Source organism: Talpa occidentalis, unplaced genomic scaffold, assembly GCF_014898055.3.
Source record: "Talpa occidentalis isolate TD23 unplaced genomic scaffold, MPIMG_talOcc4v2.1 talOcc4.15, whole genome shotgun sequence".
Classification (NCBI taxonomy): domain Eukaryota; kingdom Metazoa; phylum Chordata; class Mammalia; order Eulipotyphla; family Talpidae; genus Talpa; species Talpa occidentalis.
Genome location: NW_023601543.1, coordinates 20,352,688 through 20,379,747, shown reverse-complemented (window position 1 = coordinate 20,379,747; position 27,060 = coordinate 20,352,688). Strand labels below are relative to the sequence as shown.

The window sequence follows — 27,060 nt, the reverse complement described above, 5'->3', positions numbered from 1 at the left end:
CCTTCCTGCCAGCTCCTCTGGCAGCAGCAAAATGCCCTAGAGGCAATTTCTTTGTTAGTTTGGGCATTAGGAGTCCTCCAAGAAGTTTAAGAACTGGGAAACTCATGGAAGGTGCATTAATTTAATCCTTTTGTCATAGATAACAGAGGTTCAAGTAGGATACCTCAAGAAAAGAAAAATTATGATGAGGCTACACACGGCCTAGAAAGCAAACAAGATTCCAAAGCAGCCAGGGACATCGGTATCTTGTTCTCCTCCTCTTGCATAGTGTCCCTGCTTCCCTCTGTAAGTCTGCTCTAGCCTCCTGTTGCCACTGACTGGAAAATTCTCTTCATAGTCTATAGGCACAGTTCTGCAGAAAGCTGGTCTAATTACTATCGCTTGTTACTATCAATTCTATCAGGCAGAGCTCTTTGTGCCTGGTTACCTTATCTATTCACCAAATTGTGGGGCCCCTTATGTTTCAACTAGCCGTATTTGCTCTCCCAAACAGGAGGCAGTGAACAGAGTATTGGACCTGGCAAAGCCAATGCTAACAAGCCTGGTACAGAGGACTTCCCTCTTGGTGATGATTCGCCTATGAGAAATTCAGCTACACCTGAGAGAGGGCAGTTCTTTGTATACAGAGAATAGGTGACTATCACATCTGCGTTTCCAGATTCATGGTCCTTGAATCTCTGCATTAGTTCTTCTTAGTGTTTTTTAAATCTTCGAGCTTCTGGGTTCGAGTTTAGACCTATATAATCAACATTTTGGAGTGGGGATTAAATAATCTGTATAGTTAGCAAGCTCTTCACATATCTTTGAACACTAAAGTTAAGAACTTCAGCTCTATATTTCTGCATCTCCACTTAAGTCGTGGCCTCTTTCTGCAAAGTTCTTTCCCTGTTATTTCTCCTTGACAAAATCCTGTTTCCTCCCAAGCTCAGCTATAGCTACTTTCATAAAGTTTCCTATGATTTCATGGCTCCTTAATGCCAACTATCTCCTATTGTAGGGGATATAAGAACCTGAGTGCACACATACAACTCAACAACAAGAAAACAAATAATGCAATCAAAAATTAGGGAAAATAGTTATATAAATAGACACTTCTCCAAAGAAGACATACACATGGCCAACAGGCACATGAAAAATGCCCATAACTTATCAGGGAAATGCAAATCAAAACCTCCCACCCATGAGAAAGGTCCATACCAAAATGACTAGAAACAACATGTGTTGGTGAGAGTGTAGAAATAAAGGAATCCTTTTATCCAGTCGATAGGAACGTAGACTGGTCCAGTCTATATGTAAAACAGTATGGAAGTTTCTCAAAATATTAAAAATAGGGCCTCCCTGATGGCACAAGGGATTAAGTCTCAGTACTATCAAGCTATCTGCAGCCACTGCAGCACGAGTTCGATCCCCAGCAGCCAAGCAGATAACCACATGGCGCAGCAGACCTCTCCTGTCTCACCCACTCCTCTCAGCAGTATATTTTGGTCATTCCACCTGCTCTGCTCCCCACTCTGTCTCTGGTGAATCCTCTCACCTCCCTGTACCACTGGTCTACACCCCAGCTCTTGAATGCATAAGTAAAATAAATCTCTAAAAATATTAAAAATAGATATACCATATGATCCAGCAATTTCATTCCTAGGTATCTACCCAAAGAATGCAAACATATTCATCCAAAGGGATACATGCACTCCTTTGTTCACTGCAGCACTATTTATAATAGCCTAGGTATGGAAACAATCCAAGTGTCCAATGAGGATAAAGAAGATGTGAGATAGATAGATGATAGATAGATAGATAGATAGATAGATAGATAGATAGATAGATAGATAGATAGATAAACAGAGACTGACTGACACATACATACAATACAATGCTATTCAGCTATAAAAAAGGATGAACCTTTGACATTTGTGAGATGGATGCAACTGGAGGGGATTATGCTATGTAAAATAAGTCAGAAGGAGAAAGACAAATACTGGATAGTTTCACTCATGTGGACTATAAAGAAACAAAAGGAACAAACTAAACCAAAACAAACCTAGAATCTCTGACTGCAAAATTGACTCCACCAGAGGAGGAGAGTGAGGATTGGTAGTAAAGTGAGGAAGGGGCCCAACGGACTATGATGGAAGATTATGGGTGATTTTGTGGTGGGTGTGGTGTGATTACATACATTTGAGGAGGTGCAAAATCACACCCCTAAATCATATACAGTGTTATAAACCAATGTTCCCTCAGTAAACATAACTGAAAATTTTAAAATAAGAACTTGGGTGCCAGGGAGTATTGGGGATATGAGAAGGCACATCTGGGATGGAGATGAAAGGATTTACGTTTGACCCCTCGACTTTTGGGGTAAAATTTGAAAGTAAACTAGAATGAATACCAGCATCCCTAGCAATTGTTAACATCTTAGATTTGTACACGTGCTCCTTCTCTATGCACACATGCACATATATGTACTACAAACATGTATGTATTTGACTACACCATTTGAAATTAAATCACAGATATCACATCACTTGGCAATGAAACACTCCAGCATGTATCTCCTAAGAAAAAGCATTCTCTCATTTTCTTGCATACTCATAATCCTCACATCCAAGAAAATGAGAGATTACCCAATTTCAAACCCATATTAAAATTTCTCAAATAATCTCCAAAACAAGCTGTTTATACTGATATACAATTCAATCAAGGATCATGACTTTCATCTGGATCCTAGAACAGTAACCTTTAGCTTCTGTCCATCCTCCCCCCCCCCAATCCGGCACCCCGCCCCCTTCAGTGATATTGATAGTTTTGAAGAGTCCAGGTCAGTTGTCTTATATACAGTCTGGACTTGTCTGATTTCTTCCCCCTCATGATAGATTCACAGTAAAAATTTGGGGCAAGAATGCTACAGAAATAATGTTTCTCGTGTCACCTCAGGAGAGTCACATGCCATTGGTTTGCTACTGGTAATGCGAAATTTGATCATTTATTTAAGGTGGTGTCTTCCAGAACCTTTCAGTGGAAAGGTGCATTTATTTCTTTGAAATTAATGCGTAATCTGTGGAGTAATCAGAACATGCATACTGAACAGTCTTTTATGGTAATTCTTTTTTTTAAAAGATTTATTTATTTATGCATACTAGAGCTGGGGTACAGGCCAGAGCTGTGGGGGGTGAGAGGATTCACCAGAGACAGAGTGGGGAAAAGAACAGGCAGATTGACCGAAGTACACTGCTGAGGGGAGCAGCGGGCAAGTCAGGAGAGGTCTGCTGCGCCATGTGGGTTGCTCCCTGGCTGGCCGGTAATCAAACTCGTGCTGCAGAGGCTGCGGACTGCTTCATTGGTTGCATCTTAACCCTTGCGCCACCAGGGAGGCCCCTCTTATGGTGATTTTTGAGTGCAATGAAATCTGAATCACTGTTCTTCATGGTGTGATATGAGTGAAGGTCATCAACAACCTTATCTAATCTTTAAATACTGTCTTAGCCCAGACTTAGTTTGCCTACCTTTATCATTCTCCAGCAACTCCACTTCCAAATACCCTCTCCCTCTTGCCTAGGTCAAAACCCTTAGCAAGAAAGACATTAGCAGGTCAGACGGGGGCACTGCCTCCAACCTGATGGGACTTGCTCCTTGTACCAACCAGGTTATTGGTCTTGGGAAGAAGAAATCTTGAGAAAAGATAGGTATTTTTGTTTTGCTTGCTTTGTTTGTTTGAGAGTGGGAAAACCTCCACCTGATTATATTTTGGACAGAATTTCTAATGGAGGGTGGATCTAAGGATCACTGCTCCCATTTCCACATTGAATAACTGACAGACATGCAAAAGCAGTTTCCCTCCCTGTTCTGTTTTCCCCTGCCCATACTGCTAGATTAAAATTCTTTTTTTTTTTATTAAATGCATACAAGAGCTTTATTTTTTGCATACAAGAGCTGGGGTACAGGCCAGAGGTATGGGGGGTGAGAGGACTCACCAGAGACTGAGTGGGGAACAGAACAGGCAGACAGACTGAAATACACTGCTGAGGTGAGCAGTGGGCAAGTTAGGAGAGGTCTGCTGCGCCAGGTCCCTGGCCAGCTGGGGATCGAACTCGTGCTGCCGAGGCTGCAGATTGCTTCATAGTGCGATACTTAACCACTTGCGCCATCAGGGAGGCCCTGGATTAAAATTCTATTGCTGTCTTGACAAAGAAGAGTCCAGAGAAATCATGTGTTCTGGGAGTTACTTTACTAACAATATCCATTAAGGTGCATAATAACACTAGTAATAGTAATAATCACCTTTACTGAGTGAACTAAGTCAAGGAGTTTCTATAAATTACACATCTGATCCTTACATGAATCCAGTGATTTTACAGATGGGAAAATTGAGGCTCAGAGAGGTACAGCAACTTCCCCAAGATTACACAGCTATTAAGAGTGGGAACTGGACTTAGATTCCGTTCAAGTATAGAGCCCAATGCCTTTAAACAATATGCTGTATTCCAAATGAGCAATCATTCCACCCAACTTCAGAATTTTCTTCTGGAAAGTTCCAGGCCCACAGCATTCCTGAGAGTGAGAAAGCAGGGACACTGAACTTATTCTCTTTCAAGGTGGAGAGATGGTGCAACAGAGAAATCAATTGGCATTCCTGTGGTCTTACAGCAAGTGAGTAACTGAGCAGGGCTGTTGATGGAGAGACCTTAAGCTCTTGCTTATGAATTTGATTTTGATTTAAGAGGCAGCTGAGAGCCACTGTGATTTCTGACTGGTGCTCGCTGAATCCAGAATGGGTTCAGGTTGGATTAATATCACTGTCCTTTGTGTGGGGAAATGCTGCTGGCTTGATAATAAACAGGTTTGCTGGGTTTGCTGGAAAGACCAATGTTGCCTAACAGCTGCTTCTGTGCTTGGCACATTTGATTAACTGTGTTTAGGTTTACAGCTCTCTGTCCAGTCTGTTGCAAGAAATGCTACCTCTTAGATTCCAGTCAGCACAAGAATACATCCCACCCCCATCCTACACCCTCCATTCCCAATAAACGGGGAAAAAGCCTTTGCAAAAGGGGCTCCATACTTGGGTAGCCCAGTTTCTCTGTAGTCTTCCACTTCTCTCATGAGAATTCTCAAACGTTGCAGTGAAATGAAAAAAAAAAAAAAAAGAAAAAAAAGCCTAAAAGCCAAGACTCTGCTGCTAGCGAGTCATGTGTAATTTGGGGGTTTATTGCACAATTTATCTTTAGTTTCAGGTTGGTCATTTCTTAGCGACAGAGGTGTCAGGAAAATATCTCTGCACCTGTTGCAAAATGTTAACTATGGCTGGCATAGACACAGACAAACACATATAGAGTATCATCCCAATTTTAGCATATGTGCTGTTGAAGCAAGCACATGTACATATAAAGTATCATCCAAGTTTAGCATATGTGCTGATAAAAATTAAACAGCATCCTACATAGACATGGAAAATTTCAAAGTTGGAAGAGTCCTTAGAGGTCATGTAGCAAAGCCTTCTAGCTGCTCCAGCCCCTGGCATGCTCAGAACATCTCTGGACTGAGCTACCGAAGTATGGGCAGCTCCAATGACAAGTTGCTCATCTGCTCTCAGAAGCAGCTGGTCTCTGTGCCCAGTTTTTTAAAAACAAAGGTCTTTTCCAAAAAAGGTGAAATCCATCCTCCTGGTACTTTCTAGCCTTTGGGGGCTGCTTCCTCCCTCCAGAGTCACTCAAAACACTCAAAACACTCAAAACAGGGGATTTCCTTTTCCACCTAGACCAGACCTCTGCCCCAGAGGGAGTGAAACTTCCAACACCACACTTCCCGGCGAGGACCTCCATACAATAACTCAGCTCCCCCTCTGACTGCTCCCTTCCCATTGCCTGTGTCTCCACGGTTCATCCTCCCAGCTGGTTCTGACCAACCTTTACTGCTCTGCTCCTCCCCACCCACCAAGCAAGCATGTGGCTACTTGCAGGCTGGGCATCTGAGGGCCCCAGTACAAGGCCATCGCTCTGCTGGCCAGAAGCCATTTGATGTAGCAGGTTAGCAAGTGGTTAGAGAGGTGCACTGGGTTTCTGAGAGGTACCAATCTAGCTGAGGAAGAAATAGGCTCTAACTTAATAATCTGCTCATCACACACAGTAAGAGACACCCTGACTTATTCAAAGACACCGTGGGCGGTGCGGAGGATGAATAAGCATGATTCACTGCCACTCTGGCACCCGGGGCACGAAGAATAATAAAACCCAAAGAATTGTAGCCGCCTGAGTAGTAAATTAAGAGATCTGGGGCTCAGCTAGACTCTAGACATCAATGTTACCATGGCAATAAAGGGCCCCAGCGTTCAGCAGCTATTATAGAGCAGACATCTAATAAGCTAGCCTATGTCACAGCCAAAGCCCAAGGGGCTAGCAAAGAAGACCAATTAGCATATCCATTCATTAAGGGCTTCTGCACACTTCTTCTCTTAATTCCAATTAGTTGTTTGTTTGAACCAACGCCTCTTGCCTGCATTATACTCATTAGTGCCTTTTAGCCACTGGAAATAGGCTTGAATCTCCATAAGGACCTCACAATTTCCCAAGCCTCCAGTTTTTCCCCTAGGGGTCTAGGCTTATACGGTCACAAACCCATGGCCCTCAGTCCCTCGAAATGAAAGCATCTCTCACTGTACAACTGTACTCGACAGATGGAAAGTCTGCTTCGGAATGTGATGCGCTAAGGGTTCTTCCTGGAACCCAGCGAAGTAGAGATCTAGGGTTGTTATCTGGACCATTCAGATCAAGGAAACAAACCCTCTGTCCTTAGCCAGTGCTGGCCACGCCTGCTGGCCTCAGAGACTAGTTATTCGGGAGGGGGAACTTTGGGCACTGGGGACCATACTGGCATCATCCAAGCTGGGTAGTAGCTATTACAGCTTGAAGGACTGCCCTTCAAGGTCCAGCCCAAATCCTGCCTATTCCGGGAAGCCTTCCCTGATCTTTGCAGTCCCAGATGAGATTCCCCTCCTCCATTCACTTCAAAGGTGACAGAGCTGGGCAGCATTCACAGGCAGCCTACATTGCCCTGGATATTCAATAGCTATGGCTTCAGAGTATACAAGGTCACTGATGCTGGAAGGGACTAGGGTTCTAGAGAGCACTCGGTGGTGCCTGGGGACCCCAATGGCAAACAACTCTTCAGCTCTACTACACACCACCTCCCAGAGATTCCCTGAAGACTCAGCCAGTCACTGGGAGGGGAAGTGCACAACTGCTCTTTGATGGCTCTGGGACACACTCCCCCCTCCCACACACAGACCAACAGTTGTGGAAACAGCCCACAAGAACAGATGCCAGAAAGCAGCTCATCTCATGGTAGAGACATAGATTCTCTGAAAAGTGTGGTCATATCTTCTTCCCTTTGGGAACAAAGGGACCCAATCCTTAAGATTGTTTCTATTCCCCATCAGCAACTATGTGGTTTTACCCAAGCAGCAATCCAGAAAGGGAGCTAAGAAAAGCAGTTGCTGACACCTGTGCCCAAAGATGGGACAAGTTTTGCAGACTTGGATCACTTGCCTTTGAATTTGCTGTAAAATTCAAAGCTTTTCCTTTCTCCCCCTCTCTTGCTTCTGTAGCCATTGCTTTACAAGCACCCCACTGGTCATTTCTGGCTCCAGCGTGCTGTACTCTTAAGCAGACTGCTTTTTTCCCCAAAATTGGCAGAAAGGGCTCCTCCTAGCTAGAGTCTTTTGAGTATGAACTCATATAGATTCTGCTTTTGAGACCCTATGAGATTTTGTTATTTTACTCCACCCAACAGCTGAAGGCAGCCTGGGTTATAGACAAAATGCATTTGCGAATATGTAAGTATATAACAAACTTAAATTGACCCAGAATGCTAGGGAATGAGAGGTTCTAGAAACAGAATATTTTGTTACCTGCGGTCAAAGTTCTCCACATCCCTTTTTGACCTCCCACTTCTGATTTCTTTTTTCTAGCTTTACTGATAAATAATTGACATATAATGTGTAAGTTTATGGTGTAAATGTGATAATTTGATATATTTACATATTACAAAATGATTACCACCATAGAGTTAGATAATACCCCAGTGATGTCACATCATTATAATTTCTTTTTATGGTGAAAACATGAACTGTCTTAGCAACTTTCAGTATGCAACACTGTATAGTCACCAGGCTCTGGGGATTAGATCCTCAGACGTTACTCCTCTTCTCACTGGAAGCTTGAGCTCTTTAACCAACACCCCCCCCCATTTCCTTCACCTCCAAACTCTTGGCAACTACCATTCTATTCTGTTTCCATGGTTCAGCTTTTTTAGATTCCACATGTAAATGATACAACACAGTATTTGTCTTTATCTGATTTATTTCACTTAGCATTCATTGCCCTCAAACGCTATCCATGTTGTTGCAAATGGTAGGGTTTCCTTCTTGTGACTGAATTATATTCATGTGTCTGTGTGTGTGTGTGCATGTGCATGCATGCACTTGTGTGTGTGTTTCTATATCCTGATTATTATGAATAATGCTGTCCTCTACTCCAAGTTTTTGAAAGCTTGATAGTAAAACTGTATGCTCTTTTGTTTCCAAGTAAGACAAGGCCAATTAGTCTAGCATTTGTTTGGTTTTTTAAAGTTTCCAAGGGCTCCAGGGCTCACATACTTAACATCAGGAATCAAACAGAAGACTCAAGTGGAGAAAGTGTAAGAAACAGACTTTAATATCTACTGAGACCAGGTTGTCCTCTGGAATATATTTTGCTTCTATTAAAATCCAAAGAGAGAAATTAGGTGTTTTTGTTTGCTTGTTTGTTGTCAGTGGCCTTTTTCTCTTCAAACAAGGGTATGGGGGGCGGGGGGAGAGGACTCTGTTAAGAAAGAGTCTCAATTAGTAATGTTCTAGTAAATGGAGTTCTTATTTGAAATTAGCTACTATTGAAATTGTCTTTATTAGAAGAGCCTAGACTTGGAATTAGAAATAATCAATCTAAGCTTATTGTGCTGTTTTTCTTGGTTATGAATAAGCTCAGAATGTCAGTATCTGCAACATTCTCAGCCACCTGGGTGTAAGGGGGGGTGATTTGTGAAGGAGGTATCACAAACTCCACTCAAGCTCCACTGGGGCGGCCCAAACAGACCAAAAACACTATCCAATATCCTTGGCTATTTCTACTAATTTTTCTCTTGCTGGATCCCGCATCAGCTTCAGGAGTTATATATGTCTGGGAAACTGACACTGCAAAGTTCTGGCTTGTTCCCTGCCCTGATGCTAAGGGATAAATATAGATCTCAACCACTACAGAAATTTGGCCAGGATTCCAAAGGGTGTGTGTGAGGGGCAGTGACCGATGGGGCCATTCTGGCATGTGGGCTAGAAGAGCCTTCTTTATGTCCAAGACCCTCTTTGGGGTGGGGAGGGGTAAAGCAAAAGTCTGGCCTCTAAAATCAGAATGCATAGTCCACATTTTAAGGAGCTCATACATTGACACAAGTAAGGGATATTGTAGGTGGCTTGGTGTGTGTGTGGGGTGGGAAGAGCAAAGGGAATCTTTCCTGACACCCTAGATCCTTTTGCATGAGGTCAGCCTTATGAAAAAAGAAAGTTATTCTTGGCCATCTCCCCTCACCCCCAACTCCCACCCCCGCCCTACCCTCTGCACACACTGATATCCAACTCTCAATTGCGAACACGACTCAAGATTTCCATTGGGCCCATAGTATCTCAGGCGCTGGGGTAGGCCGGGGGGGCGGGAAGAGACTTGAAGTTGGAGGGGGTGATTTGCTCATCCTCATGACCCAGAATATCTCCCCCTCCCTGTAATGATGAGCTTGCTTTTCCAGAAGGGCTTTCCTTCGATTCAGGGAAGGGGCCAGCCAATGAGAGAGGGGCATGTTAGATTATTTTGGGGAAGTGCTTGTGCCAGGAGGGTTCACTTTTACTAAGCGCCAAGTGTCCCCAGCAACCAGTGTCTCCTGTACCAGCAGAAGCTCCAGAACTCTCACCCACTTGCCTGCATCTGCCGCATCTCTGCCCACTGAACAGCCATGCGAAGGCAGCTGCGGTCCAGAAGGGCTCCGGCCTTCCCTTACGGTTATCGCTTCAGACTTGTGAGTCCCGAGGAGCAGAAAATTTTGCTGTACCTTTGGAGAGGGGCGGGTTAGGGGTCGTATGGGTCTTGGTTTATGAATGCCTCTCCTTGGGATGGGCGGGAACAGTGAAGTTTTACAAAGACCATGAGTTTCAAGAGTGAGCAGGGGCCCCCAGCACCCCATTATACCCTAAATGTCTGGATCGAATGAGGAAGCCCCTCTTCCTGTAGAAGAAAGACAAGGGAAGGGGAAGAGACCGAGAATAAGGCACTTTCTAAAATTTTTTCTTGGGAGTCTAGAATTGGAACAGACCTTTTGGAGTGTGAGCACATAGGTTTCATTCCCAGAGTAGGAAATTTCACCCAGGGAGAATGGAAGGGGAAGAGGAAATGAAAGGCATTGCCTACCCAGCTGTCTCGGTCCCTTTGGGAGTGAGCTTCTTAGGAACCCAGCTGCTCTTTTTCTAAAGCTGAAATTCCAAACGATAGCTAAAATCACAAAATCCTAGATAGAAGCTGGAAGTAATCCTAGACATCATCGCTCCAGAATTTCTCATTACGTAAAGGTAGCTGCTGGGGCTCTGAGCACAGGAGTGACTTGTAAGTTAGTGGAAAAGCCAAAGTGAGAATGTAAGTTTCCCCACGTCTAATCTTGTGCTCTTTCCATTACATTTGTGGTATGCAACTTCATAAGCCTCAGATCCTCCACTGGCCATTGCTATCCAGCCTGCCACCCCTCCCTCCCTCCCTCCCTTGCCATCCCCCTTTTGGTGTCATCATTTATCTATTTATCTCCAGGATGCATTAGAAATTTCTTTGAACCCAACGTTTCTTTGCATCTACTTTGCTATAAATCATTAATATAAACCACACAGAGTACTTGGGGAGGAGAGGTATATCCTGAAATCTCCCCCAGAGAGGCCTATGATCTAAGCCTCAGGAGGAAACAAAGTCAAATCCATTTTTCTCTGGGAATGGCCACATGCATCGCCATCCAAGGGTTAAGTGAAGACTGTCAACAGTCAGCAGAGGGCAACACAAATTCTCCTAGCGTCCTGTCAGCCACAGAGGGCTTCCCTTTATGTTCCAGCCCAATTTATAGAATCTTCCTTTTGACAGCTCACAGAGCAGTCACAATCTGTAGGGCACATATAACAATTCCTCATTTGGTCTCTTTTCTATGTAATGCTGCTCAAGTGTTGGGTCTAATGTCAATTATTGATCAACTGGCTTGGAGTTTTAAATGTCTCGGTGAATCTTGCTCTTTATTGGGAATACTTGGTCACATTTATAAAGAAATCATTTGATTCTATGAATGTGCTAGTTTCTCTTTTAAAATTAACCAACCATTTGGATATCTACAGTTTGTTACTCAGTACAGGGCACAAATCTATCCTTTGGGTCCTACTATTTGTTTAGCTGTCTGTTTATATGTTTATATATTTAGAGTGCTCAAAATGGAGCCACCTCCTGCCCTTCAGACTCTTCCCTTTTAGGGCAACACGAAGGCCGTAGCACACACCCACTACATATCCCAGCGAACTCACACAAGGGCAGAGTCACTTTAGGAAACTGTCAAAAACAGAACCTGTCATTACCAACAGATTCCCTACTGGATTTCAGAAATAGTTACACAATGTGAGGTTTCTCCTATGCTCAGTTTCCGAAGCTCAGGCAGTGTGAGAGCTGTGGGGAAATGAGCTCTGAGAAGGTTAATTCTTCCCGGGAGGGTAAATCTTTAATGACAAGTCATCTTTAATGGGATTATTGTGAGAGCTCACATCTACAAATAAGATCAGGCTGAGGCTAAGGCCAGCTGCCCCCTCTGTGGTGCAGAGGTGGAGGACAGGCATCGGCAACATGGAAAGAAAATGGAAATTATTCAGAAAATATGAAGGGAATAGAAATTCCTCTGTGATGAAACGTTGCACTTCAAATTTTCTGATATTCTCAGTTGCAGCATTCTCTGGGAGACATGGTGATGACTACCCCCATCATGACTGCTGAGCTTAGTGTGACAAGCTCTGGGAGAACATTCCCCTGGAGTCCTGGTTCAGGAGTTTAAGTCAGGCAGTTATCACTGACATTTGTTCAGCATCCACTGGGTACCTAGCTATGGCTTCACACTGTGGAGGGCCATCAAGGACTTAGAAAATATGGACTCTGCCCCCTGGGTGCTCAGAATGTAGTTAGGGAGGACAGGTGTGTACCCATGTTCACACGCAAGCAACAACAAGTTGAGAACATTTACTAATCCATTCAACATTGAGTTATGGGGTTTATTCTCCCAAGCCTTACACTGTGAGTCCATGTCAGAGTCAGAAATCATTGAGTCTAAGCACCTATAATCTCTTGGGCACACAAAATCGAACACATTGCTGTGCTCCATAAATCTGCTAAGACACCTGTAGACCCTGTGCTCAATGTGATGGGGGGAATGTCGCCATGCAGGATATCAAGAGACATAGGTTTGAAGACTGTCGACTCTATCATGAGCTTGCTGTGTGGCTCTGGGAAGATCCTGTCCCCTCTCTGGATCTCAGATGAATGAGTGAATCCCCAAGGTCCCCAACCTTCCAAGGATGGTGTGTGATATAAAGCTGTACATCTAAACACATCGGAGAACAACTCAAGAGTGCTTATAGTCAAGAGCCAGATAGTGCTGAGCAGACAGAATACTCAGAGTAGAGCCTTGTTATTTTATATCACTTTTACTGGTTCTGAACAATCCGATTTGCTGACCCCCCCTCCCCCTGACCCCTACCCCACCAGTGGCAGCCTTTTTAGCTGAGTGTCCTCTAAATGGCCTTTGAAGAAATTAGTCAGGGAGGGCAGCCCCTGGCCTCTCTGATTTGACACATCCAACCTCAACAGGTGCACAGGCCCTGCCACTCTTAGGATTTAGATAGCAGAGAGAAGGGGGGGTGGCCTCATTTTTTGCTGCTGCAGTGAGCCTTGGCAGACCCACAAAGAGCAAGGATCCAACTCTCCAGCCTGGGGCTGGGAGGCATTTGAAATACCACTGAATGAAGTCTGGGATTTTCTCTCTTTTGGTTTAATTTTCTTAGAACCACTAAGAGAAGATTACAGTTTCAGATCTCCAGTAATGACTACAATCAGTCAATCAACAAATCTGTGCTGAGTGTCTGCTAAGTGCCCAGAATTTTTGCCTAGGGCATGGGGTCGGGGGCAGGGAGGGCAGGAACTAAAGAAGTATCTGTTGGGTCCCAGAACTCAGGTGTTCTGTCCAACCTAAGGCAGGAAAAAGTCCCAGCTCAGACAATGGTCAAAGAAGCTGCAAATAGTTTCCTAACTCTTGCTTCTGTTGGGTGGGCAGGCTAAGTTTTGAGGAGGGGTACAGCAGCTGGCCTGTCCTCCTGATGTCTGTCCCAGGCTATTTTTAGCCACAACTTGGGACAGAGAATTGAGCAGCTGAAAGTATATAGGGTGTTAGAACCATACTGGCTGTGACTGACAATTTGCGATCACAGACACAGGTGTCAAAAATGACTCCATCCTCTAGTGTGGAGCTCAGTTCTGCCTCGACAAGTCACACAAAGTTAAATGGGAGATCCCAGGACAGGGCAGCCATAAGCACAGTCCTAGGGGAAAAGCCTGAAGCTGAGAATAAAATTTACACCTCTATGGAAAGACTATTGGCTCAAAACGGGTCACTGAAAGGGCATTTCCTCTATCAGGACAGAGAAAGAAAATCAGCCTCCTGTACCATGGCTGTGTTGATGGGGAAGTGGAAATTTGAAGCATCTCCAAATATTGAGTCGTTTTCCATTTATGTTTGGCTGGTGGGGTGCACCATTGGAATTTTTTTTTTCAAAACGGGGATTGTGCTTTGTCACTGCTCCAGGATGATCAGGATGAAGTGAACCAGAACTACTTAGCAGATGAAGAAGAAGAAGCAGAGGAAGAGGCTCAGGTGATGGTGGTGCCTGAATTGGAGGTGGAGGAGGAGGAGGAGGAAGAAGAAGAAGAAATAGGAGAGGACGAGGAAGAGGAAGAAGAGGAGAAAGAAAAGGACGAAAAAGAGGAGGAAGAGGTGCAGGGTCAGCCAGCAGGCAATACCTGGTGGCAGAAATTGCAGATCATGAGCGAATACCTGTGGGATCCGGAGAAAAGGATGTCTCTGGCCCGAACAGGTCAGAGTTGGAGTAAGTCCCAGCTGTCCCAATGTCCCAGTCGGGTGTCCTTTGCTTTGGGATTGGTGTCCAAGACTCCTTTACCATACGTTGGATGGGCTTGTCTGCAAACTTCTCTTAACATTTCATGTAAAGGGATGAGTGCCTAGGAAAGTGCCTGGACTATGGGCAGACCCCATGAGAACAAACTTCCAGAGGGTGAACAAACTTGACTGTATAGCTAAAATTCGCTGGACTCAATATCACTTGCAATAGAGAAAGACCTTAAGAATGAGTTGGGCGAGCAGAGACTTTTTTTAAAAAAAAGTCTTAACCTTGTCACTTTCTGCCAGTGTGATCTTGGGCTCTTTATTTGCCCTCTTGATAGCTTCTTCACCTGTCAGATGAGGCCAAAACTGCCTCACCTCTCTCACAGATCAGCTGGAGGCTCCAATAAGATGTTTAAATTGTACAAAGTATTATTTAGAAGACATTCTAAGATATGAGGACCAAGTCCCTGGTTACCTACCCATGCCTCACTGTTTCACCTAGTAAGGTCTGAGGAAAGCCAGGAGGCCTTGCCCCTGGCTGCAGCTGGTGGGTGTTTATGCTCCCACAGTGTACACAGAGAAATTGTCTTTAAAGGATCGTGGCGGGAGACTAATGCTGAGCATCCATGTTGCTGGATCAGTGACAGGATCACATTCCTTAGCATTTCCTCTTTGTACCACATGCAGCCACCACTTTTACTTCATAATTTTCCCAGCACTCCTCTGCCAGAGTCCTACTCACCTCCTAAACTATTCAAGCTGAGCCTTCGTCTCAGGAGATTTAGCCTGTGGTAAAATTCAAACTTGCCACACTCTTCTGCATGGCCCAGAAAAAGAGCAGCTGCTGGTTTGGAACTCAGTTAACCCACAGTAGAAGAAAACAATATAGGATGCCATGGATAAAATGAGAGCCCCCCAGTGTCAAGAGGCCAAGTTGCTAAAGTTGATGGTCATGCCTTCTAAAGGCCCCTTTGGCTGATAATTCTCTCCACTGGAGTTTGTTTCTAATTCAATTCAGTCAGGGTGAAACAGCTAGCTAGCCTTGTTTCCTGGAATTAGGAACAGCAGGTGTGGGGCTCTGAGCAACACCCACCTCCCTTCACCCCCGTCAGTCCCTGCCCCACCCCTGCCCATCCCTCGAACTCGAACTGGAACAAATGTACCATTCAAGGAACATTCCGACATTCTGAAAGCTACAGACAAATGCAGGACACTCACCGGGGCTCCATAAGGGCACAGCTGTTTCTCCCTTGCCTAAAGAGTACTGGGAAAAACAGGCCTTGTGAAACACAAGTGTGATTCTGGGAGAGGGAGCCAAACATTAACTCCCACACAGCCGGCCATTGGGACTTCACCAGATGAGCTAATGCAAACTGCTTCTTTAGAGAACAATCTATAGGCCACTAATTGCGTATGAAGAAGGCAGGTTCAAATTCTCAGGGAATATGGGGAAGTGGAGACACTACATGGTAGAACATTTCCTGACCTCTGAGTAGCTGGGCTAATGAAAGCTCAGGAAGCCAAGCTCCTTCTGCCTGGCTACTCCGGGCAAAGGGTACATCATGACATTAATGCCAAGGTCACCAAACATATGCCTGGACATCAACATAACCAACATATTCTCCCAGCCTATTATTTATTCTGGGCTTTTTTTCTTTGGTGACTGGGCAACCTCTATTCTTAGGAACTATATGCTACTTTACTGGATACTGACAAACTGACAAGAACCATATGAGGCAGCAATATTGTGATCATCATTGACGGATGCAAAAGCTGAGGCTTAGAGAGTAACCTGTGTAAAGTCACACAGTTCAGCAGCAGCATTGGTATTCAAACTCAGTTTAGATGAACACTGGAGCACAGTCTCTTGCCAGAACACCACACCGTCTTCATGAACTACAGCAATGAGCAATGAGCAAGCCATCAGGACCTGAGGCCGGGACCTGAGGATGGGTAGGGCCTCAGGTCCTGATGAGCCATTTTGGTAAGAGGAGTGAAGAATCAGGATTAGGGATACCTAGTCTATTCAAGATATCCAGGTTTATCCTGGCTTGGGTGGGACATCTAGGAGAGAACCCCAAATTACCTAAAGGAGTGACCCAAGTAAAACTTGGACATCCAGAACGGAAAGGGTTGGAGAGATCAGTGGGTTCTGATGGTTTTGCCTGAGGTGTGGGGAGTTGGCTAACAGAATTCATTATAGCGTCCAGGGCAGAGACTCCTGGGCAGGCTGAGGAAATTCACTGCTAGAGCCATTCTCCTATTACAGCTTCCTGGCCACACATCCTGGGCAAGAAGGAAGGTGTCTCCAAGGGCGTGCACCTGCAGTCCATCACTTTCCTTCCACCCATGAAACAGAGTCTTCCGGTCCTCCCAAGATGGCTCCAACTGTTGATCCATTCCCAGGATGGGGATGGGAAGCGTGGGATGGAGGAGGCGGACTAGGGCACACCTAATTAGCACAGCTGTGGGCAGCCGCCAAGTATCACAAGCACACAGGTGCCACTGCAGCTTCTCCAGGGCCTCCAGCTGAATCCATGTGCTCATGTTCCAGTTCCGCTTTAGCTCATCTTCTAAAACACAAAGGTTCATTTCCAGTTGGAATGCCAGGGAGCTTTCCCCCTCTCTTTCCCCACTCCATTTTGTTCCCCTTTGGTAAATTTTGTTTGGTTCACGGTTCAATTTAAAAATTACTATTTGGATTCAGCTTGGACACAGCAAAGTTACAAGGTTTGTTCCAGTTTCTGGTTCATGATTCAGCTCAAATCTCTAGTTTCCACATCATGTCACTGCTGTGACTGGAGCCAGATATTGTTGCCCAACAGAGCCCCAAGGAGGTCTTTAAACAGCGCTTCCCAGCGGCAGTCTCGGGCTCATCCATCTCACTCTGCGTCGCCTAATCCTGGGGCAAACCGAGTTCTAACACAGCTCACACAGGGGAATCCATACCACCGCGCTGCCAGTCCTGCGGCAGTAACAGTATCAACAATAACAGCGATGAAGACTGCCGTTTATAGAGCACTTAGCATCTTCCAGGCTCTGTGCTATCCATTTATATGCATTATTCAATGCTAAGATGTAAGTAACATTATTATCTTCATTTTACAGATGAGGAAATTGAGATCCAGAGAGATGAGCAGCGTGTCCAAGATTAAACAGCTTGGAAGTGATAAAGTCAGGACAGGATGTAAAGAAAGGCTGAGTTTCAGATGCTGCCAGGGATAGAGCAGGACATGAGTTAAGTGGTAAATCCACGCCCATTTTACCTGTGAGAAATTGGGGGTGCGGAGAGCTTCTATAGCTTCGCAAGCTCACAGGTAGGGGCCACAGGTAGCAGTGCCCTGGAATTCCTCTTCGTCCCTGACATATCCTGTGTTAGAATTCTTTTTGAAAGGCAGAGCCACTTAAACTTCCGTAAAGATGAATAAGATTTGAAATAAGTAGGGTGAGACCTCATTTTGCCTTGATTAGAGGGAAGACCAGTGGAAATTAATCAAAAATGTGAATTATAGACTACATGAAAAGAAATGCTGTTTTCATTCCTTGCAAATACATATAATCACTGGAACCAGTGCGAGGGCTCTTCAGGACGCCTGCTTTAATGAATAGTGAAAAATGATTTGCACTTAGGACATCAACCTGTACCCAAAAGACTCCCGAGTCATTTGTCCACTGTAGTACTTTATACTACTGTAGTCCACTTCCCTATAATCTTGTTCACGGTCATCATGTGCTCAGCAAGCCCTTCCATCAGAGATGCTGTAAAGGTAAACTGCAATGAAACCTCCAACACAATTCTCACCAATTCCAAACTGGTGGCATCTAAATGAGCAAGGACACAATGAATTGGGAGAATAAAATAAAAGCCATCTAGTCCATTTGGGTTGGTTTCGGTTCCAGAGCCCAGGTGAGGAGGCAGGGTTTGTTGGCTAGCACTGACCACTCTCCTCTCTGATTGTCCTGCAGGCCTGATCTTAGTCATATACTTCTTCTTCTATGCCTCCCTGGCTGCCGTGATCACCCTCTGCATGTACACTCTATTTCTGACCATCAGTCCTTACCTGCCATCCTTCACTGAAAGGGTGAAGCCTCCTGGTGAGTGCCCAAGTGCCCTGTATTGTCAGAATTGGCTGGACAGAAATCTGCTTGCACAGCATGTTCAGTCTCAATTAACTTTGGCTCTTCCCGGTAATGACTTAGGGATTCAATTATTCAGAGTAAAAGTAAAATGGTACTTGGCAAATTATAGTCCTTTTCATTTTGATTGCCTGGTGGGAAATGGTTTCCTGGGAATTGATACAAAAAACCGATCCCAAGAATGGGTTAATATATCCAAGCCCTGTTTTCATTGCCAGGAGTTATGATCAGACCCTTCGCCCATAGCCTTAACTTCAACTTCAACGTTTCTGAACCTGACACTTGGCAGCACTACGTGATTAGCCTAAATGGCTTTCTCCAGGGTAAGTTCTTCTGAATGTTGGAAGCCTCTTTGGGAGACGATGCTGGGAATTCAAAACTCAAAACTCACCTGGCCCAGTAATCCTACTCCCACAAGCCCCAGCCCATCATGCGTGCATCTTGCCTTCCCTCACAGCACCTCTAGATACAATCCAAACTGCTCTACTTTCTGACTGTATGTTGCCTTAAAAGCACACAAGCTGACTCCCCAGCAGGGTAAGTTCACTGTGGGCAGAGAACGTGTTTTATTTTTGTGAGCACTTTACAGCACCTAGTTGTGTCCTGGCCACATCCAGATGGCTCAATAAGGATCCAATTATAAAAGGACCATTCTGGGGGGTAATGGTGAGAAAAGAAGCATGTTCTCCCATACTAGAAGATTCCTGTCTCCTATACTCTCTCAAGGTAAGAGAATTCATTTCTTGGAGGTGGGCTATCTTGAAGAGCTTAAGTGTCTTTATTTAACAGCATTCCAGAAGGGAGTCAGAGGAAGAGTATCTGGGCAGCAGCCACTTCTACATTTTTGATCACAAGAGTTTTAAGATGCTATCTCTACAGCAGCATCAGACACATCTTCAGGGACAAAGGAATGGCTTTTTAAGAGGCCCTTCTAAAGGTTGAAACTGAAGTAGTAGCTTGGTTAAGATTGAACATAGAGGACACAGACTCTGTATTATTCAGCTTGCCCATCTGTTATTTGTGAAGGGGGACAGGTGAAGCCAGTTAGATTGGTTTGGTTGTCCTGGTCTAGGAACAAGATGGGGACAGTAGTAGTACATGCACTGGATTAAGAGGAATTACGTGATGGGCAGTGTTATTTAAATGCATAAATTTTGTAATTTAACTTTAATCCTGCGTATCATCCCCATTTTACAAAATGAGGGAACTGAGATTCAGAAAGGGGAAGTAACATGACCAAACACTCCCAGCAGCAAAACCAGTATTAAAACCCACATCCATTCACTTGACACCCAGGGACCAGCACATCAGCAAAACCTGGGAGTCTGTTAGAAGTCAGAATCTCAGGCTCCACCCCAGATCTCCTGAATCAGGATCTGCCTTTGAACAGCATCTGCAGGTGATGTGTGTGACCTTTAAGCTTCAGAAGTTGCTGTTTTTCATAATTCATTGCTGCTGACATACAACAAGGAGTTAGAAGCTCAGCTTTGTATCAGTAAAGCTCAGTTTTATTTGGGGTAAGCCTGAGTTTCAGACTTCTCACCTACAAGATGTGGGAAGCAGAGTTTTTTGTGAGTTCATATAGTTTCATTTTTGGCCAAGCCCCCCCACACACACACACACATACACACACATTTTGGGCATCACAGCCAGCACAATATCTTTCCCCCACCAAAATGCATGAGAGCTATTGCAAAGATGTTGCCAGAATCTCTACTAAGGAAATCCCTCTGAGAAGATAGGGAAATACCAATTCTGACCCGATGTTAGAGGTGGGGAACAGCAGGAAAAACACTGGGTTTTTAGTTCCTAAGTGTAGACAATATGCCCTATTTAAAAGGAACCCATTTCGAAATAGACATCCTAGAGAATCAGTTTCATTCCCATGAGAACTGGAATTTTGCAATAAGGGTCATGTCCATGTTACATTATTTTTGATGAAACTACCTCAACAGAAACAATCAGCATGTGATTACAGCTTCTATTTAGAAAAGTTATTATTTGAACATAGTTCTCATTCTAAAAATATATATATTAAAACAAAATCTTGAATATAACATTGTCGAAGGAAAAATAAATGAATAACCATAATTGGAATGGATTTAAAATTCCCAATTGCTTCTTAATAATATCAAACCCAAGTCACAACCTGTCTAGAAGAGGATCCAGCAGTATAGCTGGAGTTTGATCTCTGGTCGTTCGTAGGTGACAATCGCTTCTAAAAAATCCAACTACTTGGAACATGAACACACAGGGGGCTGGATCTAACTGGACTAACTGGATTCCATCGTTTAGAACAAAACTGTAAATAACGTGGTCATTTCCAAAGGCCAGTTCCATGACATCTTGTAGCTCAGAGTCAGCTCACCAGATAACTCCTTTCAACTCTCTTCCTGATGTGTGTGCCTTGGACACACACGATGTTCCATCCAATGTAAAAGGACACTAACTGAGTACCTGAGGTCTCGACAGACAAGACCTCTCCCTCCTCCCACTCTCGATGATGCCCTGATGGTTGTCATTGGTTTCTGTCTTTCTGTAAAGAATGAGAAGCTGGTTTATCTCCTCCTCCTCTTCCTCTCCTGTCCTACAATGCACAGGTCTCACTCTCTTGCACCAGGTGCCTCCTCAAAGGGAGATGTTTCCTAAGTTGAACTTAAAAAGACTAAACTCAGGCACGTTCTTTGCCTCTTGATATACACCATGCCTCAACATGACTCAGTCCCTCTTTCCAAATCTGTCTGTGTGCCTATTCCTCTCCCAGAAGAAGAGGCAGCCATCCAAGTTTACAATACACCATATCTGAAAAAAATACTGGGATATGGAGAGAAATTGTAAAGGGACCAATATATGACCGAGAGATAGAAATCTGCAAGTTCTGAGGGAAAGAGAAGCGAGGGGACAGACCACCAAAAAAGGCTGAGGGACTAGTCCAGCAGGCTTCCTGGAAGAGATATTGCTGATGGAGGGTCTTGAGCCCCTGATGCCAGGTCATAGAGTCTAGGACAGATTGAGAGGACTTTTCAAGGAGCATAGAAAGCTGAAGAAAGAAAGCTAGGGAGGGGGGCTACTGAAAACACAGCCTTCTCCTGTAGCACCTGTTTAACTTCACCCTTTGCCACCCACCCTCTTTAGGTTATAATGACAGTCTTCAAGAGGAAATGAATGTGGATTGTCCCCCGGGGCAGTACTTCATCCAAGATGGCGATGAGGATGAGGATAAGAAAGCTTGCCAATTTAAGCGCTCCTTCCTAAAGAACTGCTCTGGCCTGGAGGATCCTACTTTTGGCTACTCTACTGGGCAGCCCTGCATCCTTTTAAAGATGAACCGGGTATACTGATCCTTGATACTCTAGTGATAATAAGTGGATGAGCTGCATAGGAAGGTTCTGGCTACTCTATTTCTCTTGGGCTGTCTTCACACACTGCACATTTGGCCATTTTTACTGACTACCAAACAAACCTATTGAACAATAATTCCTTTTTCTCCCTAAAACTTCTTCCCCACCCCTAGCCCTGCCCTTTGATGTCTTCTGTCAGAACAGAGGTCCAGAGCTGTTTGGAACAGGGAATTGACATGAGGGTGGTTTGGGGGAGGGTTCTTATAGCGGGAAGAAATGCAGTTTCTTGCTCTCCTCCATGTCTGAGGTGTGTCAGAGACTTATCAGCCTTGCAACTCTTGAAACCATAAAGTCTCTTACATGTTGAGGGTTACCTTGCTGCAGTTGCCATTGTACCGTGCACAAATACAAGGAGCAATCTAAAGTGCGGTCGGTGGGCTGCACAGCTCTGAAGAGAGTTTGCATTTTGTGCTTTTCCCAACATTTCTGAGAGAGGAAAATAGATTATGCTTATATTTAAGGAAGGGATGACTCAAGGGGGATTTAGGAAAAACCCCATTGTGACTGTCAAATCTGTCTTGTTGTGTTTTAAAATACTGGTTTTCTTTTGCTAGATTGTAGGCTTTCGCCCTGAGCTTGGAGATCCCGTGACGGTTTCCTGCAAAGTTCAGGTAAAGTGCATTTTTGAGTAAGTACTGCCAGCACATCTGTTCCCTGCAAAAAAGATGCTTCATCCTGGCTATGCGTTAGGGAAAGGTTCATCTTTTTATAACTATACCTTCTTTTAGTACCTTCAGGCCTCCTCACTTTCAGACAGCATTCAATTCGTGTGTGTGTGTGTGTGTGTGTGTGTGTGTGTGTTGATTTATACCTGTGAAAGTCAAACACAACCTTAGATAAGGGCCACAGCAGGGAACAACAATGTGCCAAGTCATTAATTGGGATTCTGTTTACACTTTTGCTTTTAGCTCTAATTACTTGTTTCTTTGAACTAAACAAATGGCCTTCATTAGAGTCATTAGTCCCTGCTTTTAAAACTGAATTTCACTTTTTGCAGCAATGACCAGTGGCTCTGGGTGTTGCAATAACAAACGACTACAAGGGAAGTATAAACAGAACTCCATTAATATGCTAATTAACTGTCCTTCCAGGGACCATTAACTCCTACCTCATCTGCACCAATTAGCTCCTTTGTAGGAAAAAGTCCTAGATCTTGGGTTTGCTTCTTAAACCTACTACAAACAGGTCCCTCCTGTTCCGCATCAACTGAGCCCCCCCCACTCCCGCCCCTAGCCTGGACGATTGTCTTGTAAGTGTGTGAAGCCAGGCATCCCATCCTGAGCTCTAGGAATGCTGCTCAAAATTTGATGGTGGCAGATCAGAAAGCAGTATTTATTCAGCCAAAAGTCCACAATCAGCAAGCATTCAATGACCACTTATTAAGTACCAGGTGCTTTGGGAGGTGTTGGGGTGCCAACATAAATATGACTGTCTCTGAAATTAGGGCAATCGATTATTACTGGTGCTGTAGGGACATGAAGAGGGAGAGGTTCCATGTGAGTGGCAGTAATGCAGGATCAGGTAGTGCTTGCCAGATGAATGAGGTAGGAAGGACATTCATTTTATTCACATGTATGTGAATATGTGGAAGTATACATACATGTGGGACATGACTACTAACTTCCACAGACCATTCACAAAAATGAATTTCATTGCTTTTTAGAAAACTATATAAATAAGTCATAAACACCAACTCTTAAACTAGCATATTAATTGGACTGAGCCCATTTATGGTTCCCTAGTGGAAGCTATTCATTTTTCAGCTTGCATCAAAATTTGCTGAGAACTATCCTTTAAAAAGAAAAAGAAATATTAAAAGTGCTTTTACACTCTGTAATAATCAATACTGGTCAAATCCACACCCACACGTGGAAATCACACAGGATGAGATAATTACTAGACTAAATTAAGGAGAGCTCAGTTCATACTAAGAAGGATTATACTGTAGTGACAAGAGTCATCACATGACCCTAGCAAGTGATTTGCTAGCAGTGATGCACTATTAGTCCCTTATTAGCTCCCAGACCTCTGCTATTTAGGACAAGCTAATGAGCAGTCAGCATGTGGAGTCTCTTATTCAGTGAGGGTTGATGAGGGTGGAACTGTTTGTTTAATCATTTCCAGTGCTGGATCCTTCTTGCTTATCCTCCTGACTCCACCTACTGTAACTAAGCACTACAGAGAATGTGGTTGGAGATGAGAGTTTAAGTGTGCCAAGTATAGGCTGAGTCCTACACATCCCTGCACACCTAGTCTGACTTCCAATAGAACTGAGCCCAAAGTGTACACGTTGCTGTAGAGTGGGATTTCCTCAAGGCGTTCCAATTTATACCTGCTTCAGTTCCAAAGTCCAAGGTGGTGCCAGGATGATTCTTTGGAGAAAAGCTAGCATAGTAGACCCTCTGGCCAGAGCGGCACCAGATATTGCATGCCCTTTCGAGTCCTTTCTGGGTTCCCTAGGAGCCAGCGCAGAACTGAGTACTGCTGGCCTCCTCAGTCCAGGCCTTCTGTCCAGTGTCCTCTGAACCAAAAAGCCAGCAGTCCCTCCCTGGAAGCACTCCTCGGGATAGAGCTGGGCTGAGCTTTCATGGTCTTCCTGGGGCAGCTAGTTGTGGGTCATGCAAGGATTTCACCTGGGACACAGGTCTCTTTAGCTCAGGCCCAACCACTCAGTGACCCAGCCACACCATTTATACCTGCTTTTACTTACAGAGAGGTGATGAAAACGACATCCGCTCCATCAAATACTACCCAGAGTCGGCCTCTTTTGACCTCCGCTACTACCCTTACTACGGCAAACTGACTCACGTAAGCCTGTACCCCCTTTGTCTTTGCTGTCAGAGAGGACTGAGAAAGAAATTAAAGGCTGGCTGGGATCTATGAGAATTGGGGAGCAGCTGGTAGGAAGAGAGGACTGGGGAAATAGCTGCTGGCCAAGACCAGGAGCGCTCGACCAATTCCTATCATTTTCATATCTGAATGAGTCTCAGATATGGTGAAACTTCTTCACTTTACAGATGGAGAAATTAGGGTTCAGAGAGAGGAAGTGACTTGCCCAAAGTCACATAGCTATTTAGCAGCAGCACCGGGAGAAGAGAAATCACCACTATTGCATTCAATTATGTCCAAATAATCATACTTCCATGTTTTTCCAATGTGAAGCCTTAGGCATTGAAGGCTTTATTTCCACAACAGAGACTTGATAAATACTAGCTCTGGTTTGGTTCATGGTCTGATATCCAGAAAATCCTGTCATGCTGAGTTAGAATTGGTTTTCCCACAGGATATTCAGACATCTGAAGTGACTTATGAGAAGAATGTGTAACTTTCCCACTTTCCCAGGGCAGAGAGAACTTGTCAGTTGCCTTAGCCATTTGTGACCTGACATCATGGGATTTACTCAGTTCCCTTTCTGGAGGTTATTCCACCCTGCACTAAATATTTCCCATTCTACTTACCCCTACCCCCGCCCACCCCGCCAGCACACCCTCTACTCCTCACACTTAGAATCATTGTTCTTCCACCTACAGGTGAACTACACCTCCCCACTAGTGGCGATGCACTTTACAGATGTGGTGAAGAACCAAGCGGTGCCTGTGCAGTGCCAACTGAAGGGCAAAGGCATCATAAATGATGTTATCAATGATCGTTTCGTGGGTAGGGTCATCTTTACTCTGAACATAGAAACCTAAGAACTTCAGGGGGCCCTCCCACCAGTTCTGTTTCTATTTTATTGCATGTTACCCCTGGTAGCACCTCGATCATTTTTCTTCAACCAGAACATAGTCAGATGGACACTAGGACAACAGATCATCATTCCTGGCCTTTGACATATGTATCAAATGACACGTGGGAGATAGTGATTTTTTAAAGGTAGACTCTCCTGATGACAAATAGATTATATTAATTTTCATTCCCCCCACCCCCCTTAAGACTAAAACCCATTCTTGCTGCTAGAAGTCTCACTGTAGTATAAACATAGTATCTGATCAAATTCACAATAGCCATGAAGATGATAAATTTGTCATGTTTTCTAAAGGTTTGTTGTTTTTCAGAGGTGAGAGTCCTCACAACCAGGCTGATAAATAACCTTAAAAAAAAAAAAAAACCCTGCCTGGCAAGGTTTTTCCCTGGAATCAACAATCAGATCAACTCAGAATACACCTAAGGCCACCACCATACTTAGGGAACTCGATATTCAAGGGCGCTTGAGAACACATACTGATTCAACGCCTAGGTTATCTTCAACTGGACAGAAATGAGTATTAACTGGATATTGTTCCAGGATAGAGATAAAGACCTACCTTATGACTTTTTCAGGGGAGGTGAGGCCCACTACAATTGGGGGCAATACCTACCATGTGGGTGTGATTAATTGGTGTTTGATCCCTTGCTGTATGATGTAATCCTCCAGAGGCAAACATTCCTGCAAACAGGTTTGTCTCAGCTTGGGCAGAGGAAAAACAAGGAAGGTCTCTACCAGCTAATTCTTCTTGGGCTATTTGTTTGACTGTAGTGTGATGTTCTTTGAGACCATCAGGGATGGGTGTGTTGACACCCAGTGAGAGCTCTGGGGATTGAAATTAGGGTCTGCCAACTAATATGTGGCAAGACAAAAAGCTCTACCAAGACATTCAAAACCCAAGGCCCATTAGCTAGCTTTATATTTGCTTAAAAAATTATATGAGGCAGATGTTTATTCAGGTTGTCCATCAGCCAGGCTGCTTTGGCTTATCTTTGGCCACATGACCAATCCGCTGATTCTAAGCACCTCCACCAGAGGGAGGCCGGGGCAAGCAGAAAAAGTGAGCATCAGAAAATAGCAGTGTCTCAGGGCCCAAAGCAAACTGAAATGCCACCTAGAAGCATCTAGTCTGAACCTCCTCTACAATGTTTACGTGCTCCCCAAATAGGGAAGCAGCAGACTAGTCGTGGAGATAAACGAGGAGTAACAACGATACAGTGTGACATGAGTTATGAAACTAGTATATGGAAATGCTGTGGAAACATGAGGAAAAGAGGAAATTTCACGTGCAAAGTCACAATCATGAAAGACCCTGGTGTGTTTGTGTGACTGTGAGCAGTTCATGTAACTGGAATGTGAAGGGCTCGGAGGAATGGCAGGGAGTGGCCGGGGACTGGGTCAGAGAGGCATTCAGGAACCAAAAGAGGACTGGGCGTTTCATCCAGTAGGTGAAAAAGAGTCATTAAAGCATTTTAAGTAGGAGAGCTCTGTGATCATAATTGCGTTTACCAAGAGCACTTT

The 27,060-nt window shown here is 44.4% G+C and overlaps 1 protein-coding gene across 2 annotated transcripts; it reads left to right on the top strand.

Moving 5' to 3' along the window:
- The first annotated feature begins 10,029 nt into the window (after positions 1–10,029).
- On the top strand, positions 10,030–25,486 carry ATP1B4 (ATPase Na+/K+ transporting family member beta 4). Of its 2 annotated transcripts, none has more exons than XM_037512904.1 (8): positions 10,030–10,092; positions 13,939–14,227; positions 18,223–18,351; positions 18,612–18,716; positions 21,529–21,725; positions 22,349–22,405; positions 24,507–24,602; positions 25,325–25,486. In XM_037512904.1, exons 1-8 carry the CDS (start codon positions 10,030–10,032, stop codon positions 25,484–25,486), a joined length of 1,098 nt encoding a protein of 365 aa, XP_037368801.1. The 2 variants fall into 2 exon arrangements, with proteins under 2 accessions (XP_037368801.1, XP_037368800.1); XM_037512903.1 differs by having other exon boundaries at positions 13,939–14,239.
- Positions 25,487–27,060: the final 1,574 nt, after the last annotated feature.

Excerpts from the sequence above, each read along its gene's own strand:
- ATP1B4 (XM_037512903.1), top strand. The coding sequence starts at position 10,030 with ATGCGAAGGCAGCTGCGGTCCAGAAGGGCTCCGGCCTTCCCTTACGGT. Across the intron at positions 14,240-18,222 it reads CCGAACAGGTCAGAGTTGGA|GCCTGATCTTAGTCATATAC; the intron begins GTAAGTCCCAGC and ends ATTGTCCTGCAG. Across the intron at positions 21,726-22,348 it reads TCCTTTTAAAGATGAACCGG|ATTGTAGGCTTTCGCCCTGA; the intron begins GTATACTGATCC and ends TTCTTTTGCTAG.